We start from the raw sequence: 18104 nt of genomic DNA, 5'->3' as shown, positions 1-18104 counted from the left end.
TTTTTTTTTTTTTTTTTTTTTTTTTTTTTTCTGACTACTGCATGGTGTCAGTTTGTGACAGTTAGTGTTAGCAGGATCAGCCCAGATACCTGCTAGCACCTGCGTTTTGCCCAGCCCAGCCCACCCCAGACCACCCAAGTGCAGTATCGATCGATCACTGTCACTTACAAAACACTAAATGCATAACTGCAGCGTTCGCAGAGTCAGGCCTGATCCCTGCGATCACTAACAGTTTTTTTGGTAGCGTTTTGGTGAACTGGCAAGCACCAGCCCCAGGCAGCGTCAGATTAGCGCCAGTACCGCTAACACCCACGCACGCACCGTACACCTCCCTTAGTGGTGTAGTATCTGAACGGATCAATATCTGATCCGATCAGATCTATACTAGCGTCCCCAGCAGTTTAGGGTTCCCAAAAACGCGTTAGCGGGATCAGCCAAGATACCGTGCTAGCACCTGCGTTTTGCCCCTCCGCCCAGCCCACCCAAGTGCAGTATCGATCGATCACGGTCACTTACAAAACTCTAAACACATAACTGCAGCGTTCGCAGAGTCAGGCCTGATCCCCGCGATCGCTAATAGTTTTTTTGGTAGCGTTTTGGTGAACTGGCAAGCACCAGCGGCCTAGTACACCCCGGTCGTAGTCAAACCAGCACTGCAGTAACACTTGGTGACGTGGCGAGTCCCATAAGTGCAGTTCAAGCTGGTGAGGTGGCAAGCACAAGTAGTGTCCCGCTGCCACCAAGAAGACAAACACAGGCCTGTCGTGCCCATAGTGCCCTTCCTGCTGCATTCGCCAATCCTAATTGGGAACCCACCACTTCTGCAGCGCCCGTACTTCCCCCATTCACATCCCCAACCAAATGCAGTCAGCTGCATGAGAGGCATTTTCTTTATGTCCTCCCGAGTACCCCTACCCAACGAACCCCCCCAAAAAAGATGTGTCTGCAGCAAGCGCGAATATAGGCGTGACACCCGCTATTATTGTCCCTCCTGTCCTGACAAGCCTGGTCTTTGCATTGGTGAATGTTTTGAACGCTACCATACACTAGTTGAGTATTAGCGTAGCGTACAGCATTGCACAGACTAGGCACACTTTCACAGGGTCCCCCAAGATGCCATCGCATTTTGAGAGACCCGAACCTGGAACCGGTTACAGTTATAAGAGTTAGTTACAAAAAAAAGTGTAAAATATATATATATATATATATATAAAAAACAGTTGTCGTTTTTATTGTTCTCTCCTCTCTATTCTCTCTCTATTGTTCTGCTCTTTTTTACTGTATTCTATTCTGCAATGTTTTATTGTTATTTTGTTTTATCATGTTTGCTTTTCAGGTATGCAATTTTTTTATACTTTATCGTTTACTGTGCTTTATTGTTAACCATTTTTTTGTCTTCAGGTACGCCATTCACGACTTTGAGTGGTTATACCAGAATGATGCCTGCAGGTTTAGGTATCATCTTGGTATCATTCTTTTCAGCCAGCAGTCGGCTTTCATGTAAAAGCAATCCTAGCGGCTAATTAGCCTCTAGACTGCTTTTACAAGCCGTGGGAGGGAATGCCCCCCCCACCGTCTTCCGTGTTTTTCTCTGGCTCTCCTGTCTCAACAGGGAACCTGAGAATGCAGCCGGTGATTCAGCCAGCTGACCATAGAGCTGATCAGAGACCAGAGTGGCTCCAAACATCTCTATGGCCTAAGAAACCGGAAGCTACGAGCATTTCATGACTTAGATTTCGCCGGATGTAAATAGCGCCATTGGGAAATTGGGGAAGCATTTTATCACACCGATCTTGGTGTGGTCAGATGCTTTGAGGGCAGAGGAGAGATCTAGGGTCTAATAGACCCCAATTTTTTCAAAAAAGAGTACCTGTCACTACCTATTGCTATCATAGGGGATATTTACATTCCCCGAGATAACAATAAAAATGATTAAAAAAAAAAAATATGAAAGGAACAGTTTAAAAATAAGATAAAAAAAAAGCAAAAAAATAATAAAGAAAAAAAAAAAAAAAAAAAAAGCACCCCTGTCGCCCCCTGCTCTCGCGCTAAGGCGAACGCAAGCAGTGGTCTGTTGTCAAACGTAAACAGCAATTGCACCATGCATGTGAGGTATTGTCGCGAAGGTCAGATCGAGGGCAGTAATTTTTGCAGTAGACCTCCTCTGTAAATCTAAAGTGGTAACCTGTAAAGGTTTTTAAAGGCTTTTAAAAATGTATTTATTTTGTTGCCACTGCACGTTTGTGCGCAATTTTAAAGCATGTCGTGTTTGGTATCCATGTACTCGGCCTAAGATCATCTTTTTTATTTCATCAAACATTTGGGCAATATAGTGTGTTTTAGTGCATTCAAATTTAAAAAAGTGTGTTTTTTCCCCAAAAAATGCGTTTGAAAAATCGCTGCGCAAATACTGTGTGAAAAAAAAAAAATGAAACACCCACCATTTTAATCTGTAGGGCATTTGCTTTAAAAGATATATAATGTTTGGGGGTTCAAAGTAATTTTCTTGCAAAAAAATTTTTTTTTTCATGTAAACAAAAAGTGTCAGAAAGGGCTTTGTCTTCAAGTGGTTAGAAGAGTGGGTGATATGTGACATAAGCTTCTAAATGTTGTGCATAAAATGCCAGGACAGTTCAACCCCCCCCCCCCCCCCCCCAAATGACCCCATTTTGGAAAGTAGACACCCCAAGCTATTTGCTGAGAGGCATGTCGAGTCCATGGAATATTTTATATTGTGACACAAGTTGCCGGAAAGACAAATTTTTTTTTTTTTTTTTTTTTTGCACAAAGTTGTCACTAAATGATATATTGCTCAAACATGCCATGGAAATATGTGAAATTACACCCCAAAATACATTCTGCTGCTTCTCCTGAGTACGGGGATACCACATGTGTGAGACTTTTTGGGAGCCTAGCTGCGTACGGGGCCCCGAAAACCAAGCACCGCCTTCAGGCTTTCTAAGGGCGTGAATTTTTGATTTCACTCTTCACTGCCTATCACAGTTTCGGAGGCAAAGGAATGCCCAGGTGGCACAACCCCCACCCCAAAATGACCCTATTTTGGAAAGTAGACACCACAAGCTATTTGCTGAGAGGTATAGTTAGTATTTTGCAAACCTCACTTTTTGTGACAAAGTTTTGAAAATTGAAAAAAGAAAACAAAAAAAAATGTTTTTTCTTGTCTTTCTTAATTTTCAAAAACAAATGAGAGCTGCAAAATACTCACCATGCCTCTCAGCAAATAGCTTGGGGTGTCTACTTTCCAAAATGGGGTCATTTGGGGGGGGGGGGGGGTTGTGCCACCTGGGCATTCCATGGCCTCCGAAACTGTGATAGGCAGTGAAGAGTGAAATCAAAAATTTACACCCTTAGAAATCCTGAAGGCAGTGATTGGTTTTCGGGGCCCCGTACGCGGCTAGGCTCCCAAAAAGTCCCACACATGTGGTATCCCCGTACTCAGGAGAAGCAGCTAAATGTAGTTTGGGGTGCAATTCCACATATGCCCATGGCCTGTGTGAGCAATATATCATTTAGTGACAACTTTTTGTAATTTTTTTTTTTTTGTCATTATTCAATCACTTGGGACAAAAAAAATTAATGTTCAGTGAGCTCAGCATGCCTCTCAGCAATTTCCTTGGGGTGTCTACTTTCCAAAATGGGGTCATTTGGGGGGGGTTGTACTGCCCTGCCATTTTAGCACCTCAAGAAATGACATAGGCAGTCATAAACTAAAAGCTGTGTAAATTCCAGAAAATGTACCCTAGCTTGTAGACGCTATAACTTTTGCGCAAACCAATAAATATACACTTATTGACATTTTTTTTTTTTTTTTACCAAAGACATGTGGCGGAATACATTTTGGCCTAAATGTATGACTAAAATTGAGTTTATTGGATTTTTTTTATAACAAAAAGTAGAAAATATCTTTTTTTTTTTTTCAAAATTTTCGGTCTTTTTCCATTTATAGCGCAAAAAATAAATGGCAGAGGTGATCAAATACCATCAAAAGAAAGCTCTATTTGTGGGAAGAAAAGGACGCAAATTTTGTTTGGGTACAGCATTGCATGACCGCGCAATTAGCAGTTAAAGCGACGCAGTGCCAAATTGTAAAAAGTGCTCTGGTCAGGAAGGGGGTAAATCCTTCCAGGGCTGAAGTGGTTAACTTCACGTTGTTTGTTTAGACTGAGTGAAAAATTGCAATGTGCAGATTTACCACAAGATGGCAGCACAGTAGAACTTTTGGTCTGCAGAATCCATGTGCTGGATCGGTGTAACGTACTATTTTCACTTCTACACAGGCAAGCAAAATGTAGTGATAATGGGCAGGAGAACATGGTTCTCTATACCAGAGAAAAATCGACCATTGAAAGGAAGAATAAATATTGTTCTAAGCAGAGAGCTCACGTAAGTAAAGTTCATGTTTGTGCGATTCTGTATGGTCAAGTGTGGTGTTTTTTTTTTTTTGTTTGTTTTTTTCTACATATTTATATATAGACCGATCAGTCAGTAACTTTATGACTACCCACCTAATATTAAGTAGGCCCCACTTTTGCCACCAAAACAGCCCTGACCCATTGAGTCATGGACACCACTAGACCTCTGTTTTTTTTCAGCACATCCCGCAGATGCTCTGGAGAAATTGGATGCCAAGTCAACACCTCAAAGTCGTCGTCGTGTTCCTCAAACCATTCTTGAAAAATGTTTACAGTGTGCCGGAGCGTATTATCCTGATGAAAGAATCCACTGCTATCAGGAAATACTGCTTCCATGAAGGGGTGTATTTTATTAGCAACAATGTTTAGGTAGGTGGCACGTGTTAAGTAATATCCACATGAATGCCAGGACTCCAGGTTTCCCAGCAGAACATTTCCCATAGAATCACTCTGCCTCTGCTGGCTTGCCTTCCTCCCATACTGCATCCTGGTGCCATCTCTTTCCCAGATAAGCAACGCACACACACACCCAGCCATCCATATGGTGTCAAAGAGAAAGTGATTCTTCAGACCAGGCCACCTTCTTCCATTGCTCTGAGGTCCAGTTCTGATGCTCACTTGCCCATTATAGGCTGTGGACACGGGTCAGCATGGGCAACCTGACCAGTAGGGATGAGCTTAGAGTTCGAGTCGAACTCATGTTCGACTCGAACATCGACTGTTCGCAAGTTCGACGAACAGCGAACAATTTGGGTTGTTCGCGGCAAATTCGAATGCCGCGGAACACCCTTTAATAGTCTATGGGAGAAATCAAAAGTGCTAATTTTAAAGGCTTATATGCATGGTATTGTCATAAAAAGTGTTTGGGGACCTGGGTCCTGCCCCAGTGGACATGGATCAATGCAAAAAAAAGTTTTAAAAACGGCCGTTTTTTCGGGAGCAGTGATTTTAATAATGCTTAAAGTGAAACAATATAAGTGTAATATCCCTTTAAATTTCGTACCTGGGGGTGTCTATAGTATGCCTGTAAAGGGGCACATGTTTCCCGTGTTTAGAACAGTCTGACAGCAAAATTACATTTTGCCCGAACCAAAATTAAAAAAAAAGACGTGGGGGGGGTCCCCCTAAATTCCATACCAGGCCCTTCAGGTCTGGTATGGATATTAAGGGGAACCCTGTGCCAAAATTTAAAAAAAAACTGCGTGGGGTTCCCCCCAAAAATCCGTACCAGACCCTTATCCGAGCACGCAACCTGGCAGGCCACAGGAAAAGAGGGGGGGACGAGAGAGCGCCCCCCTCCTGAACCGTACCAGGCCACATGCCCTCAACACTGGGAGGGTGCTTTGGGGTAGCCCCCCAAAACACCTTGTCCCCATGTTGATGAGGAAAAGGGCCTCATCCCCACAACCCTGGCCGGTGGTTGTGGGGGTCTGCGGGGGGCTTATCGGAATCTGGAAACCCCCTTTAACAAGGGGACCCCCAGATCCCGGCCCTCCCCCCTGTGTGAAATGGTAAGGGGGTACTTTACCCCTACCATTTCACTAAAAAACTGTCAAAAATGTTAAAAATGACAAGAGACAGTTTTTGACAATTCCTTCTTCCTTTTTTGTTTTTTTTTTTTTTTTTTTTTTTTTTTTTTAATCAAACAAGGTTTTATTAAATAATAGGTGCATACATAGAATGATTGCGTTAGCATGTTGACATTGCAACAGTATGACAATTGTTATCTCCTTGAATAAAAATATAACATTAAGTACAAACCTATCTGACGTGTAATAACATTCACAGTATATATATTTGGTTTTTGTATACTGTTCATCCATATTTATAACTATTAAATCTCTCTATGAACCTATAATTATATTAAACACAGGTAAAAGATTCCTGAAGCCATCTATCCCAGATCTTGTTGTACTTGGCAACCTCTGTGTATATATATATATATATATATATATATATATATATATATATATATATATATATATATATATATATATATATACATATATACACATTTCTTGTACGGTAATGTGTTATTTATCTCCACCTTCCATTCTACTACCTTAGGAGACTCCTGCCTCATCCATTTTTTGGCTATGACTTTTCTTGCTGCAAAGAGTGTTTTGTGTAGAAAGGTTTTAGTATATTTGTCAGTTGTGTCTGAAACTATACCCAAGAGGCACTGTTTAGGGTCCAAAGCTAGAGGTGAACCCATCATGTCGTGCAAAAATGACACTATTTGTTCCCAAAAGCCTTTTATCTTAGGGCATGTCCAGAGTAAATGAAGAAAAGTGCCTGTCTCTCCCACACATCTGACGTGGTGGTCTGTGTACGCTTATATCTTGCCACTCTGAGGGGTGTGAGATATGCCCTGTGAAGAATGTAGAGCTGCGTCAATCGATCTGAGAGTTTAGGGGATACGGTTTTGCAGGCATCCAATGCCTCTCCCCATTCCTCATCCTCCACCGATCCCACCTCCCTCTCCCATCTTGGTTTAAGGCCATATGCTATTTTAGTAGCCACGGAGCTTAAAAGCAAAGTATAGAAAGCTGAAATCAATTTGTGAGAGTATGTGCTTTTAATTATAGCAATAAGAACATTAGGTGCAGGACTAGGGCAAGAGTCAGGGAATTGTGATTGTAGTGCATGACGGAGTTGTAAGAATCTGAAAAACATCTGGTCCTGGATTGCAAACTCTTCTTTAAGTAGGTCAAAGGATTTAAGCTTTCCATCTTTTAATATATGATGCAGGTAAAATACTCCCTGTATGGACCATATGAATGTGTCCTGTATTTTATTAAGCTCCTGAAGATTTTTGTTATGCCATAACGGCGTGTAAACGTTAAACTGTGAGATGTCAAGTCTGGAGGCTGCTAAATTCCATGTTTTCCTGTAGTGGTATAGCATGGTGCGTCTCCTTTCTCCTAGTTCCATCCCGCCCATATCCGCTGCTATTGCATAAATCGGATCATTGGTGTACTTCGCCCACTTCAGACATAGGAGCGTAAGAAATCTCTCACTGTCAGTTTTGTCTAGATGGAAAAGCTGGGATAGCTGTGCTGCAATGTAGTATAGGTTAAAGTCAGGTAAAGCAGTGCCACCTAGATCAGTCGGACTTTTGAGGGCTTGCCATGCTAATTTGTGCCTATTATTGCCCCACACAAATGTCTTTAGGAGGGACTCTAGAGATTTGAAATGTTTCAAGGGTAAATAGACGGGGGTGTGCCATAAAACATAAAGTATTTTTGGTAGTAAGATCATTTTGATTAAATTTATACGTCCCCAGACTCCTAAGGGTAATTTGGACCAGATCCGTGTTTTATTTTTAACTAAAGAAATTAGAGGATCTATATTTAGGGATATATAGTCCAGAGGGGATCTGGTAACATGGATCCCCAGATATTTAATAATATCTACTCTCTGAAGCGGGAGTCTGGATTGGGATTCTGGGGGTGGGAAACTGTCAATTGGTAAAATTTGGGATTCATCCCAATTAATTTTAAGGCCTGAAAATATTCCAAATTGTTCTATCGTGCGAAGTGCATTGCATAATGATGGGCCCGAGTCTGCCAGGTACAATAGCATGTCATCTGCATACATGCTAATTTTTTCAGTCAGAGAGCCCATTTCATGTCCCTTAATCTCTGGGTTTGCTCGAATGGATATTGCCAGGGGTTCTGCCGCCTGGGGATAAAGGGCAGCCCTGTCTCGTGCCTCTGCTAAGGTCAAATAACTGAGACGACCACCCATTAGCCACCACTCTGGCCCTATGTGCCTGGTATAAAAGTTGGACCCATTTGATAAATTTTGGGCCAAATCCGTAACCCTCCAAGCATCTCCAGAGATACCTCCACTCTACCGAGTCGAAGGCCTTTGCTGTGTCTAAGGTCACAACAACCCGTGAACCAACTTCCTCATGTGTAGCTTGTAAGTTAATGTATAATTTACGAAGATTAAACAAGGTGTTGCGTCCAGGCATAAAACCAGCCTGGTCTGCATGTATCAATGTCAATATTACCTGATTAAGCCTGATAGACAGTACTTTGGCAAGTATTTTGATATCGACCTGTAGGAGTGACATTGGACGATAAGATTCTGGAAAACCCGGATCTTTGCCGGGTTTAGGGATGAGGACTATTGTGGCCTCTGTCATGGATGGGGGCAAAGTCCCACTTTTAAATAGATGATTATATCATTTTAATAGTTTAGGGGTTAGTATTTCACTGAATTGGGAATAGAACTCTATTGGGAGTCCATCCGACCCGGGGGATTTGGACCTAGCAAAGCTAGCCATGGCAGTTGATATTTTGTCCACAGTAAGTGGTGCTTCTAATAATTCTATCTGTTCTTCTGTTAGCTGTGGGAAATTCACCTTTTCAAGAAAAAGAGACATAGGGTGGGTCTCGGTGGGGGCTGTTGTTGTGTACAAGTCAGCAAAAAAGTCCCTGAACATTGAGGTTACTGTAGGTGGGTCTGATTTTTTTTTTTTTTTTTTTTTGTCCTCCAGGACCATGTAACGTGATAACAACCGGGGGTCTATCTTCGCTATGCACTAAGTAAGCCAATAACTTGCCTGCCTTTTCCCCATGTTCAAACATTTTCTGTTTGGAGAAGAACATTTTTTGTTTGGCTTTCTGATACTGTAACTGGTTAACCACTCTAGTCTGTAGTTTAAGTTGGTCTGCATTTACAGTTGTCGGAGTGTTGGCATACACTCTTTCCGCAGAGGACAAGTCCTCCAGCGCCTTACCGAGGGCACCAGAAGAGTCCATCTTAATTTTATTGATGGAAGTTATCAATGTATGCCTAGCAAATAGTTTGAAAGAATCCCAAACTGCAGAAGGTGATGCTGTGACTCATCATTTTCCAGAAAGTACATTTTCCATTTATCTATAAGCTCACCATCCTCTGGTAGAAGAGAGAGCCAAAATGGGTTTAGACGCCATGTTCATGGTGGTTTTGCCACTGGAATACTTAACGTAATCCAAAAAGGACTGTGATCCGACAGTATTCTAGGGCAAAACTTTACCTCCGATAGCCTTGGAGCCAACCTGCGGGAGATGAGTATAAAATCTATACGGGACATGGAACCCCGAGAGGGCGAGAAGCATGAATATGACCTAACCTTTGGGAACTTATATCGCCAGGTATCTATCAAATGGAAGGCGGAGACAAGTTTAGAGAATTTAGTCTCTATGGGGGTATTATGAGCTGTTGAAATCAGCTGTAGCCTGTCTAGATTCGGATTCAAAGTGACATTGAAGTCCCCCAACCAGACCGCTGCTATGTTTGGATGACAGGTCATAAATGATATACCCTCCTTAACCATGGAAACATTAAAAGGAGATGGTATATAAAAAGCCATTATAAGCAATGGCTCTCCATATACTTTAGCGTGAATAAATACATAACGAGCGTGCGGGTCAGTAGTTAACTCACACGGTTCAAAATGTACCGATTTAGCGATCAATACCGAAACTCCCCTGGAGTGAGACGTGTGGGTAGAGTGATACGCCCATCCAAACCAAGGCCTGCAGAGCGCCATCTGAACACTTCCCTCAATATGTGTTTCCACTAGTGCTACTATATTAGCATGTTGCTTCTTCAGGAATGTGAAGACTGCCGCGCGCTTAAATTTCTCACGCAGGCCCCGCACATTCCATGTAAGAAACTTCAAAGATGCCATAGGCAAAACTTTTTAATCATTAGTAAAGCATTTATATCAAACAATTTGCTCCTTCTGTATAAGGCGCATAAATTTCTAACTTTCAAACATATCTGTCTCAAACTCGTATCACATGACACGTGTATATTTCCATATATCTGGCACATATAACGTTACCTGTTCTCTGTAATGAGTATGCACATTCAAGTTTAACCGAACCAAAAACATTTGAACCCCCACCCCCCTCCCTGCCCTGCACTGACCCAAACTTGTGCGAGCATAATCCCTTAACTGATTGCTATCTGGGAAACATTCTAACTTCTTGGTACTCAATAGAATGTAGACCAAGTGGTGCAGTCTCTGGACACTAGATAGGATAAGTGGTATCAACCACACCACTTGCAGAATGTGCAGTATGTTCTCTTGATCCTCTTGCTTCCATTTGACTGCAGCTACTGAGTTCCGGATAAGGTTCCAATGGTCATGGTGCTGCTTCCCAGAACTGTGCGGGGTAAAGTCTCACTGCACGATGCATGTTAGTTGTAGGACTTTTTTCTCTCCGGAGCCCCGGAGGGAAATTTGACTCTTGTACTGTGGTTGACCAGGATTTGTGCTTAGAACTTGTTTAGGGATAGTTCTTGGACGTAACCACATATTTAGTGGGGTTTAATCAATCAGCTTGTTGAGGACTAGCTCGTCGTTCCAACCAGGAGATCACTTCCTCTGGATCCTCGAAGAAGACCGCACGGCCTTCATGCTCCACCCTAAGCCGGGCTGGGAAGAGCATGGAGTACTTAAATTGCAGATTCCTTAGCTTGCGTTTGGCCTCCGTAAAGCTCTGGCGTCGACGTTGTACCTCTGCCGAGAAATCTGGAAAAATGGCCACCTTAACGTTCCCCACTGGGATATTGCCTTTCTCCCTTGCCATTCTTAAAGCCGTGTCCCTATCCTTATAGTTAAGTAGTTTAGCTATGAACGTGCGAGGAGGAGCACCCTGCGGAGGGGGTCTTGCTGGCATGCGATGTGCCCTCTCTACCGCAAACATAGGGGAAAAGACTTCTCTCCCATAGGTAGTGATCAGTAGTTGTTCCAAAAAAGTGGTGGTGTCCTTACCCTCAGACCCCTCAGGCAGGCCTATCAGGCGTATATTACATCTTCTCAGCCTGTTCTCCATATCATCTTGTTTTATAAGGAGTTGCTGTATTTGCCTTTGTACTCGGTCTGAGGATGTTTGTAGGGGTGGAATAGCATCCTCCACCTCACCCAGTCTGGTTTCAGTTTCTTTCACTCTTTCCCTGAGCTTTTGAAAGTCCTGTCTGATAAGGAATATCCATCTTGACTTCCTCAATTTGTGCTGTGAGAGAGGTTCTACAAAAGGTGATTGCTTCAAGGAGTTTGTCGGTATCGCCCGCAGTTCTTTCTCCCGTCCCAGCCTTCTCAGTGGTTCCATCCTCCTCCATGTCCTCCTTTTCCAGTCGGCGGTACTGACCAAGTTTTGCTGCCGCTGCTTTTTGTGCTTTAGTTGGTGACATGCTGTGAAGGTTCCAAGTGACACCCAAACAACCCCCAAACCCAAGGCAGTCCACTGACTTGTTGGTTATGAAAAAGTGCTGACCAGGGTCTAGAAGCCCCCAAGGTGCCCAGGTACAGGAGCTTTCCTTACAAAGCAGGCGTGTGTGATGCCACCCCACCTCCTGAGATACTGGCAGTCTGAGGCTGTAACACACAGGGTATATGAGGCCCTAGTGAGGAGGACATCAGGGCCACAGCGCAATTACACCATACAGGCAGGAGATGCAGGTGCTCTAAAATGGCCGCCGGTCACCACATGGAGGCCTAGGCCGCAATCCGGGCCGGGTATAATCGTCAGCGTTTTCGGGGTTACTGCTGGCCAGATGGGCAATAGATATGAGGGTTAGTGTTGCCCCGTTCCCCTGATAGGATGTCTATCAACCAGGTACCTTTATTTTGTGGCTGTTGTAAGGAAGGGCTGGAGTAGAGGAGTACCAAGATGGCCGCGGCCTCCGGTGGTAGGCCGAAGCCGCGGTCTTGCCTAGTTTTGGCCGCCGTGCGGGAGATCGATGCTTCGTTCGGGCCTCCGTGCGTCCAAACGTTCCGGAACGGAGCCCAAGGTGTCACCAATGTCCCAGGGAGGTAATCCAGCCAGCAGGGCAGTACAAAAAGTCCAGGATTAATGGTATTAGAGGAGTAATGGACGGAGCTCTGGATACACACGTCCTACTCCATGCTGTGTCAGGCCACGCCCCCCGACAATTCCTTTTTTAAATGCTTTCTTCTTTCTTCTTCCTTCTTCTTCTTTCTTCTTCTTCCCCTTCCCGCTCCGCGTCCATGGCATGGAGGGAGGCTCCCGCTGTGTGACGCTTCTCCTCTTCTGACGATTCTTAAATAACGGGGGGGGGGGGCCACCCGGTGACCCCGCCCCCCTCTGACGCACGTGCGTCAAAGGGGGGCGGGGTCACCGGGTGGCCCGCCAGAAGAGAAGCGTCACACAGCGGGAGCCTCCCTCCATGCCATGGATGCAGAGCGGCCCGGAGAAGAAGATGAAGAAGAAGAGAAGACGATGAAGAAGAGAAGAGCGGGAGCCTCCCTCCATGCCATGGATGCGGAGCGGCCCGAGGAGAAGAAAGGAAGAAGACGCCGCGGAGGAGATGCTGGACGAGAACACCGGAGGAAGAACCAGAAGAAGAAGATGAAGGGAGATAGAAGAAGCATTTAAATAAAGGAATTGTCAAAAACTGTCTCTTGTCATTTTTAACATTTTTGACAGTTTTTTTTTTTTTAGTGAAATGGTAGGGGTACCCCCTTACCATTTCACACAGGGGGGGTGGAATTTGGGGGTCCCCTTGTTAAAGGGGGCTTCCAGATTCCGATAAGCCCCCCGCCCGCAGACCCCCACAACCACCGGCCAGGGTTGTGGGGATGAGGCCCTTGTCCTCATCAACATGGGGACAAGGTGTTTTGGGGGGCTACCCCAAAGCACCCTCCCAATGTTGAGGGCATGTGGCCTGGTACGGTTCGGGGGAGGCGCTCTCTCGTCCCCCCCCTCTTTTCCTGCGGCCTGCCAGGTTGCGTGCTCGGATAAGGGTCTGGTATGGATTTTTGGGGGGACCCCACGCCGTTTTTTGTTTTGTTTTTTTTTTTTAATTTTGGCCGGGGTTCCCCTTAATATCCATACCAGACCTGAAGGGCCTGGCATGGAATTTAGAGGGACCCCCCACGTCTTTTTTTTTTTTTTTTTTTTTTAATTCTGGTTCGGGATTCCCCTGTGGGGAATTCCCATGCCGTTTTTATCAATGAACTTCTGTGTGTATTGTCGGACCGGGAATGCATTAATAGCCGCGAGTAGTTTTAAATGACTTTTTTTCCTTTTGAAATGTGAAATGTGATATTAATGTTTTGGCTGATCTGTGTGTGTATATGTGTGCTTATATGTGTGCTTATGTACAGTATGTAGGAGGAAGGGGCATTTGGTTTAATTTGTCTTTCTAGTGACATTGTAAGGATCACATTTCTTACTCTGCATCTCTGTTAGGAAGTCCCTATGGAATTAAAAACCAGAAGCTGTCATTCCTGACCTGTTCTGTTACCCAGCTATCATGTCCATATCTCTACCATGACCCAGAGCAAGCATGCAAATCAGAATTTGTAATTCCACTCTGACCTTTTTGATCAGCATGCTTGTTCCAGGTAAGAATTTAGGGCCCAAACACGCCTTTGTGTTTCCTTGCTTTCTTTCCTTAATGCATTTTCTATTTAAATGCGTGAACACACATCAAAACGCATTTCAGTGTGCATTGCAGCGTGTTTTACAATGTATTTTGCATTGTAGGTCAACGTGCTTCATAATTTGAATTTGAATTTAATTTATGTAAGTGAAATATGCAGCAGGCAAAATCCAGTGGTATATTTTCAGCCTACAAATATTGAAGACATTGACGATTGGACATCTGGAAAACAAGCATTCGCAGCTCTCCATATTTCTCTCAGTACAGGTTAAAGTGGTTGTTAATCCACTATAGTATATTCATGCCATCCCCTCTGTTAAAAAAACATTGTGTCCCAGTGTCTGTGCTGTATAAAAGAGATGCCAATTTCTAACTTATATTAGAGCGTCGCCCGGCTCTCACATGACTCCTCGGTGCGCGCTCTCTCCTCTCCCAGCCTGACAGCTACAGCGGGAGGGGCCAAGAATTCCCAGTGACGTCAGCCGAGTAGGAGATAGAGCCGAGCGGTCACGTGAGCATCGGGAGATGCTCTGATGTTTGGTAGAAATGAGTGCTGCCGGCACTGGGGAGCTACAGTTCGTTGAGGGAACCATGAATGCCAACATGTACTGTGACTTACTGAAGCAAAGAATGATCCCCTGCCCTTTGGAGACTGAGCTGGGTAGGCAGGGAGGGGACGGGGGAGAGGAGGACAGAGGAGAGCTGCCAGTGTCAGGACTCAGCAGCCATGATAAACCGTGGTCAGTTTACAGGGGGAGAGAAGAACCAGGCAGGATCAGCCAGGTATTTCAGGTGATAGAAGGGGCCAAATTACACAGCACAAGCACTGTGCTGTATAACATGCTTTAACCACTTGCTGATCGCCCATAGCAGTAAAACGGCTACAGGGTGGTCGGATTGCTCTGGGAGGGCGTACTATACCGTCGTCCCAGAATCGCGTACCCGGGAATATCTGTGACCACCGGGTCTGGGGGACCTGGCACATCACAGATCACGATATAGGGCCGATGGCAGAGGCCCTTTACCACGTGATGACGGAGCGATCACACTTGTAAGCAAGCCGGCACATGCCAGTTCATCTCTTCCCTCTCCATACTGATCGGTACGGTGGGAGAGGAGAGGGGAAGAGATCGGGTGCAGCAACGCTGTGGGCTGTATCTGTAGTGCCCACAGCACTGCTCTGTGCCCATTCTTGCCTCAGCCATGCCATCCATCCATGCATGCTCAGCCATGCCTTCTATGCTCGTCTATCCATCCCTACTCGTCTATCCATCTATGGCTCAGCGATTTCCATCCACAGCTCATCCATACCACATCAGTTCTCATCTGTGCTCCATCCATGCCACTACAGTGCCCATCAGTGGCACTACAGTGCGTCACAATAGTGTAATAGGTGGTCAAATTTAGATTTGAAATTTATGTCCCTAGAACACCTGATGGTGCTCCCTGCATGTTGGGCCTCTGTATGTGGCCTGGTTGTGTAAAAAGTCTCACATGTGGCATCGTTATACCCAGGATGAGTAGCAGAATACATTTTGGGGTGTAATTTTGGCTATCTACATGCTGTGTGTTAGAAATATTGTAAAAAAATGGACTTTGTAAAAAAAAAAAAAAATGTGTGTGTTTTATTTTCTTTTCACATTTTCCATTATGCCTCATAGAATATAGGTTGGGGTGTTTGCTTTCCAAAATGTGGTCTTTTTTTGGGCGTTTCCATTGTCCTGGTGCCCCAGAGCCTTCAAAAGTTCAAGAGGTAGTCAAGAAATGATATGTGTAGTTTATGTCCCTAGAACGCCTGATGGTGCTCTCTGCATGTTGGGGCTGTGTAAAAGTCTCACACATGTGGTATCTCCATACTCAGGAGGAGTAGTAGAATGTGTTTTGGGGTGTATTTGTGGTATGCATTTGCTGCCTGTGAGAAATAACCTGTTTTAATATGAAAATTTTGTGGAAAAAAAAAAAATCTTCATTTTGCAAAGAATTGTGGGAAAAAATGACAACTTCCAAAAACTCACTATGCCTCTTACTAAATACTTTGGAATGTCTACTTTGCAAAAAGGGGTCATTTGAGCAGTAATTGTACTTTCCTGGCTTGTTAGGGTCTCAAGAAATGAGATGGGCCACCAGTGCATCAGGTGTGAGAAATTTTCAATTATTGACACCATAGATTCGATTGTAGACTCTAACTTGCACAAAAACCAAATAATATACATGGGTTTGGGTTACATTTACCAAAGATATGTAGCAGTATAAAGTTTGGCCAAAATTTAGGAAGAAAAATTACTAATTTGCAAAATTTTATAACAAAAACAAAGAAAAATTTATTTTTTTTTTAACAAAGTTTTCGGTCTTTTTCTCATTTATAGCACAATAAATTAAAAACCCAAAGGTGATCAAATGCCACCAAAAGAAAGCTCTATTTGTGTGAAAAAAAGGACAAAAAACTTCATTTGAGTAAGGTGTTGCATAACTGAGTATTTGTCATTCAAAATGTGAGAGCACCGAAAGCTGAAAATTGGTCTGGTTAGGAATGGGGTTTAAGTGCCCAATGGGCAAGTGGTTAAAGGAACAGGGTCCCCCTTCTTCCCTCCCTCCTTTTTTTTTTTTTTTTTTTTTTAAGGGTAACAAACACTTTAACTTTAAAGTGCCACTCTGGTTAAAAAAATAAAGTACTGTATGTATTCCTAACTCACAAAAGTACCTTTTTTCAGTGCTCTCACTCTCATCCAAATCTCAGTGGATGGGTCACGATCAACTATAAAATTCTTGCTGCAAAGCACCGTGGCATGTTTACACCCCTAGGCGCTGCCTCAGCAGAGGCAGAGGGAGCAGTTTAGGGGCCTCAACTGAGGGGTTTTACCGCCCCTTTATTGCAGGTCTAAACGAGGACTTCATGTTAGAGGGTATCTGTGTTCTTTCTCCATGGTTCCACTGCATTTGGGAAGTTAGCCACCCTCTCTCTCGATCCTGAGGTGGACTAGGGACTATGGAATATGAGATTTGTAGCATGCATATCATCACAGCTAAGGCACTGCTCATTCCAAATACAGAACTGAGGGGGAAAAGGAGAGATTCAGGATCGGATGTAGAGAAGAGAAGACTTCACATAGATGGGTACAACTTACAGTATTTCACAAAAGTGAGTACACCCCTCACATTATTGTAAATATTTTATTATATTTTTTCATTTTTACACTTTGCTACAATGTAAAGTAGTGAGTTTACAGCTTGTATAACAGTGTAAATTTGCTGTCCCACGCAAAATAACTCAACACACAACCATTAATGTCTTGCAACAAAAGTGAGTACACCCCTAAGTGAAAATGTCCAAATTGGGCCCAAAGTGTCAATATTTTGTGTGGCCACCATTATTTTCCAGCACTGCCTTAGCCCTCTTGGGCATGGTGTTCATCAGAGCTTCACATGTTGCCACTGAAGTCCTCTTCCACTCCTCCATGACGACATCACGGAGCTGGTGGATGTTGAGGACCTTGCGCTCCTCCACCTTCCGCTTTGAGGATACCCCACAGATGCTCAATAGGGTTTAGGTCTGGAGACATGCTTGGTCGGTCCATCACTGTTACCAACTTCTTTAGCAAGGCAGTGGTCGTCTTGAAGGTGTGTTTGGGGTCATTATAATGTTGGAATACTGCCTAGCAGCCCAGCCTCCGAAGGGCAGGGGATCATTCTCTGCTTCAGTATGTCACAGTATATGTTGGCATTCATTGTTCCCTCGATGAACTGTAGCTCCCCAGATCCGGCAGCACTCTTGCAGCCCCAGACCATGACACTCCCACCACCATACTTGACTGTAGGCAAGACAAACTTGTCTTTGTAATGCTCACCTGGTTGCCGTCACACACACTTAAGACCATCTGAACCAAATAAGTTTATCTTGGTCTCATCAGACCACAGGACATGGTTCCAGTAATCCATGTCCTTAGTCTGCTTGTCTTAAGCAAACTGTTTGCGGGCTTTCTTGTGCATGATCTTTAGAAGAGGCTTCCTTCTGGGACGACAGCCATGCAGACCAATTTGATGCAGCGTGCAGCATATCATCTGAGCACCAACAGTCGGACCCCCACCCCTTCAACCTTTGCAGCAATGCTGGCATTAAACCACTGTATGGTCTTTGCCACCATGCTGCAGCTCAGTTTCTTGGCAATCTTCTTATAGCCTAGGCTATCTTTATGTTGAGCAACAATTAAATTTTTTTTTCAGATCCTCAGAGAGTTCTTTGCCATGAGGTGCCATGTTGAA

At 44.1% G+C, this 18104-nt stretch overlaps 1 protein-coding gene across 1 annotated transcript in view; it reads left to right on the top strand.

Moving 5' to 3' along the window:
- DHFR (dihydrofolate reductase) overlaps window positions 1-18104 on the top strand; it is an 81985-nt gene that overhangs the window by 24903 nt on the left and 38978 nt on the right. The window contains exon 3 of the mRNA XM_073624436.1: window positions 4299-4404. Coding sequence (XP_073480537.1) covers window positions 4299-4404 — 106 coding nt within the window. The remainder of the gene's footprint in view (window positions 1-4298; window positions 4405-18104) is intronic.

Source organism: Aquarana catesbeiana, linkage group LG01, assembly GCF_042186555.1.
Source record: "Aquarana catesbeiana isolate 2022-GZ linkage group LG01, ASM4218655v1, whole genome shotgun sequence".
NCBI classification, from domain to species: Eukaryota; Metazoa; Chordata; class Amphibia; order Anura; family Ranidae; genus Aquarana; species Aquarana catesbeiana.
The sequence above is the reverse complement of the archived record's forward strand: the minus strand, read 5'-3'. Positions and strand labels throughout refer to the sequence as shown.